This window comes from Limulus polyphemus, unplaced genomic scaffold (genome assembly GCF_000517525.1).
Source record: "Limulus polyphemus unplaced genomic scaffold, Limulus_polyphemus-2.1.2 Scaffold7853, whole genome shotgun sequence".
Lineage (NCBI taxonomy): Eukaryota > Metazoa > Arthropoda > Merostomata > Xiphosura > Limulidae > Limulus > Limulus polyphemus.
Genome location: NW_013673463.1, coordinates 34745 through 37648, shown reverse-complemented (window position 1 = coordinate 37648; position 2904 = coordinate 34745). Strand labels below are relative to the sequence as shown.

The window sequence follows — 2904 nt, the reverse complement described above, 5'->3', positions numbered from 1 at the left end:
ATACATGGAGAAGAGAAGAAAGGCTTCGGTTGACTTGTTTATTATTCTGAATCCAATAGTATACATGGAGAAGAGAAGAAAGGCTTCAGTTGGTTTGTTTATTATTCTGAATCCAATAGTATACATGGAGAAGAGAAGAAAGGCTTCAGTTAATTTGTTTATTATTCTGAATCCACTAGTATACATGGAGAAGAGAAGAAAGGCTTCAGTTGGTTTGTTTATTATTCTGAATCCAGTAGTATACATGGAGAAGACAAGAAAGAGCTTCTCTCTATATCAAATTTATCGTGTGTATGTGACAGGAAAAGAGCCGGATGAGATTCTACCACGTGATTTAACGGGATGTGTATTAATGAAAGACCTTTCTTGTTTTTTTTACCACAACACCTCCGTTGATCCAATGCGTCATCATATGAAACAGGATCGTCATTTCTGTGCTGTTGAAGTAAGTGTTTGCTTGTGTTTATAACCATCTATAAAGTTTCTGTAGATTCAGTTTAAAGATTTCTTAAGACTAGATCAGAAACCAAAGCGAGCAGTTTTTCCTTTCACTTACTGGTACTCCGCTTGAATCACAAAGAAGAGAATCGAATAATAATTTCGCCCTCTTTTCTCTTATCATCAACTGCGCTTTGGAGAAGACAAAGAAAGGCCCAGAGAACATAAGACTGAAGAAAACAATAAGATAGGTTTAATAACAGAGGTTATTAGTGGACAAACAGATAGGTTTAATAAGAAAAGTCATTAGTGGACAAGCCGCCTATAATAAAGTGAAAAAAACTAAAATATATTCAAAATATTGTGAAGAAAATGGAGTTTGAAGAAATCCTCGCAGAAGTAGGAGATTATGGAGTTTTCCAAAAAAGACTCGTCAATTGGTTTCTGTTGCCTTGCACGGTTCCATTAGCATGGTTTGCTCTAAATCAAATCTTCCTGATGTCAGTTCCAGACCACTGGTGTTATGTTCCTGAAGTGACCAAAGCCAACCTCAGTGTCCAACAACAACATATGTTGATTCGTCCAACGGAAAACCAGCATGGATTGGAAATACCTAGTCCATGTCAAATGCATGACCTGAATTATAGCAGTGTCATTTTGGATTTGTTAGAGAGTTCAAACTCAAGTACAACTTTCAAAATACATACTATCCTCTCGAATGTCTCTAAACAGGCGTGTCGGAACGGCTGGGTTTACGACAGGACAATCTATAGCTCCACAGCTTCCACACACGTAAGTGTTGGTTCTAACTGTTTTAAATATCTCTATAGTTCCGTAGCTTCTACTCAAATAAGTGTTGGTTCTAACTGCTTTAAATATCTCTATATTTCAACACCTTCCACACACGTAAGTATTGGTTCTAACTGCTTTAAATATCTGTATAGTTCCGTAGCTTCTACCCAAGTAAGTGTTGGTTCTAACTGCTTTAAATATCTCTATATTTCCACACCTTCCACACACGTAAGTGTTGGTTCAAACTTTCATTGCACTAATAACAACCATCAAAGAAGATCAAATCCCCTTGAAAATCAAAGTAAAGTCAAACTGAATAACGAAATGAAAGGGAATAGTTATAGCGTGGGAACCTATCTGTTATATCCTGGCTTCAGAGGTATCCGCAGAAGAAGGTCGTACAGAATACATCTAGCAGCTTTCCACTATAACTTGTCTCATGAAGATTTGTATTCTTTTTTTAATCATTCATTAGTTAATAGTTTGACTCCTTTTGTTGTTTTTCTAGGCTCATTTTCCTTTCGTTGTTCATTTGCAGTTTTAATTTATCTCTGCGTGACTTGGCCTTGTTTTGTGGTTCTTAGTCATATATATATAATGTGGCATTTGTTGAATTTCGTGCAAAGCCACTAAAGGGCTCTCTGTGCGAGCTAACCCTAATTATGAAGTTGTAGACAAAAGAGATGACAATTAGATAACACCACTTACTGCCAGTTTTTGGGCTACTCCTTACAAATAGTGGGATTAACTGTCACATTATAATACCTTATAGTTGAAAAGGCAAGCATGTTCAGCGAAAGGTTTTGACCCTACGACTCAGAAATTGTGAGTCGAGTGCCCTAAACAGGCCACGTTAACCCGAAGTACGTCTATATATAGATAGCAAAGTGAGACTACTCGACCAATAAACATTTAACAGAAATATTCTACCAGTTACAAGGTCAATTGTGTTAAACTTATTAATATATTTACCACAAACAAATGATGAAAATAACATTCGAATGTGCATTAGCGTCTTGTAATTTTCAATGGCAGGTGAGGATTGAAAAAAAGAAATATATATATAAATATTTGAATGGCATGGAGCTGGGAACAAAGCAATAATGAAATAAAAGCAGGCACGCTAATCGAAACATTCTTTAAGGCAGTGATTTCCAAACTTTTTTTCACTGATGATACCCTAACCCACTTATCTTGATTTGCGCGACACCTGTAATATTTTTTATGGACTGTTTTTTTTTTATGTTCCTAATTATTTTTCGTTTGGTTAAATTCTTGCGACACCCCTAACAACTTTCAACACATTTTAGAAACAACGGTTTTTAAGGCGTCCCTCGGTTAAATTATTTACGATGTTATGAAAACATGAAGGTTCCGCAAATCAATTTAAAACAAAAATACAAAACCCTATAACCCATGTGCTTTTGATAGATGGAGCTTTCTTCCCAGTCTGCCCCTGACATCTTAGGAAGGTCCATCTTTCAGAACGCTAGGATTATAGAATTTTTGTATCTTTGCCTAAGTTAAAATAACTAGATGTTGAGCAGTTATGTTAACGAAATATTATGTATTGTCACTTTCTTTAAATATCATGTCTTGTCACTTTCTTTAAATATTATGTCTTGTCACTTTCTTTAAATATCATGTCTTGTCACTTTCTTTAAATATTATGTC

The 2904-nt window shown here is 35.4% G+C and overlaps 1 protein-coding gene across 1 annotated transcript in view; it reads left to right on the top strand.

Annotated features, from left to right (window-relative positions):
- The first annotated feature begins 408 nt into the window (after nucleotides 1-408).
- LOC106474920 (carcinine transporter-like) overlaps nucleotides 409-2904 on the top strand; it is a 33591-nt gene continuing 31095 nt past the window's right edge. The window contains exon 1 of the mRNA XM_022403176.1: nucleotides 409-1230. Coding sequence (XP_022258884.1) covers nucleotides 811-1230 — 420 coding nt within the window. The 5' untranslated portion in view covers nucleotides 409-810. The remainder of the gene's footprint in view (nucleotides 1231-2904) is intronic.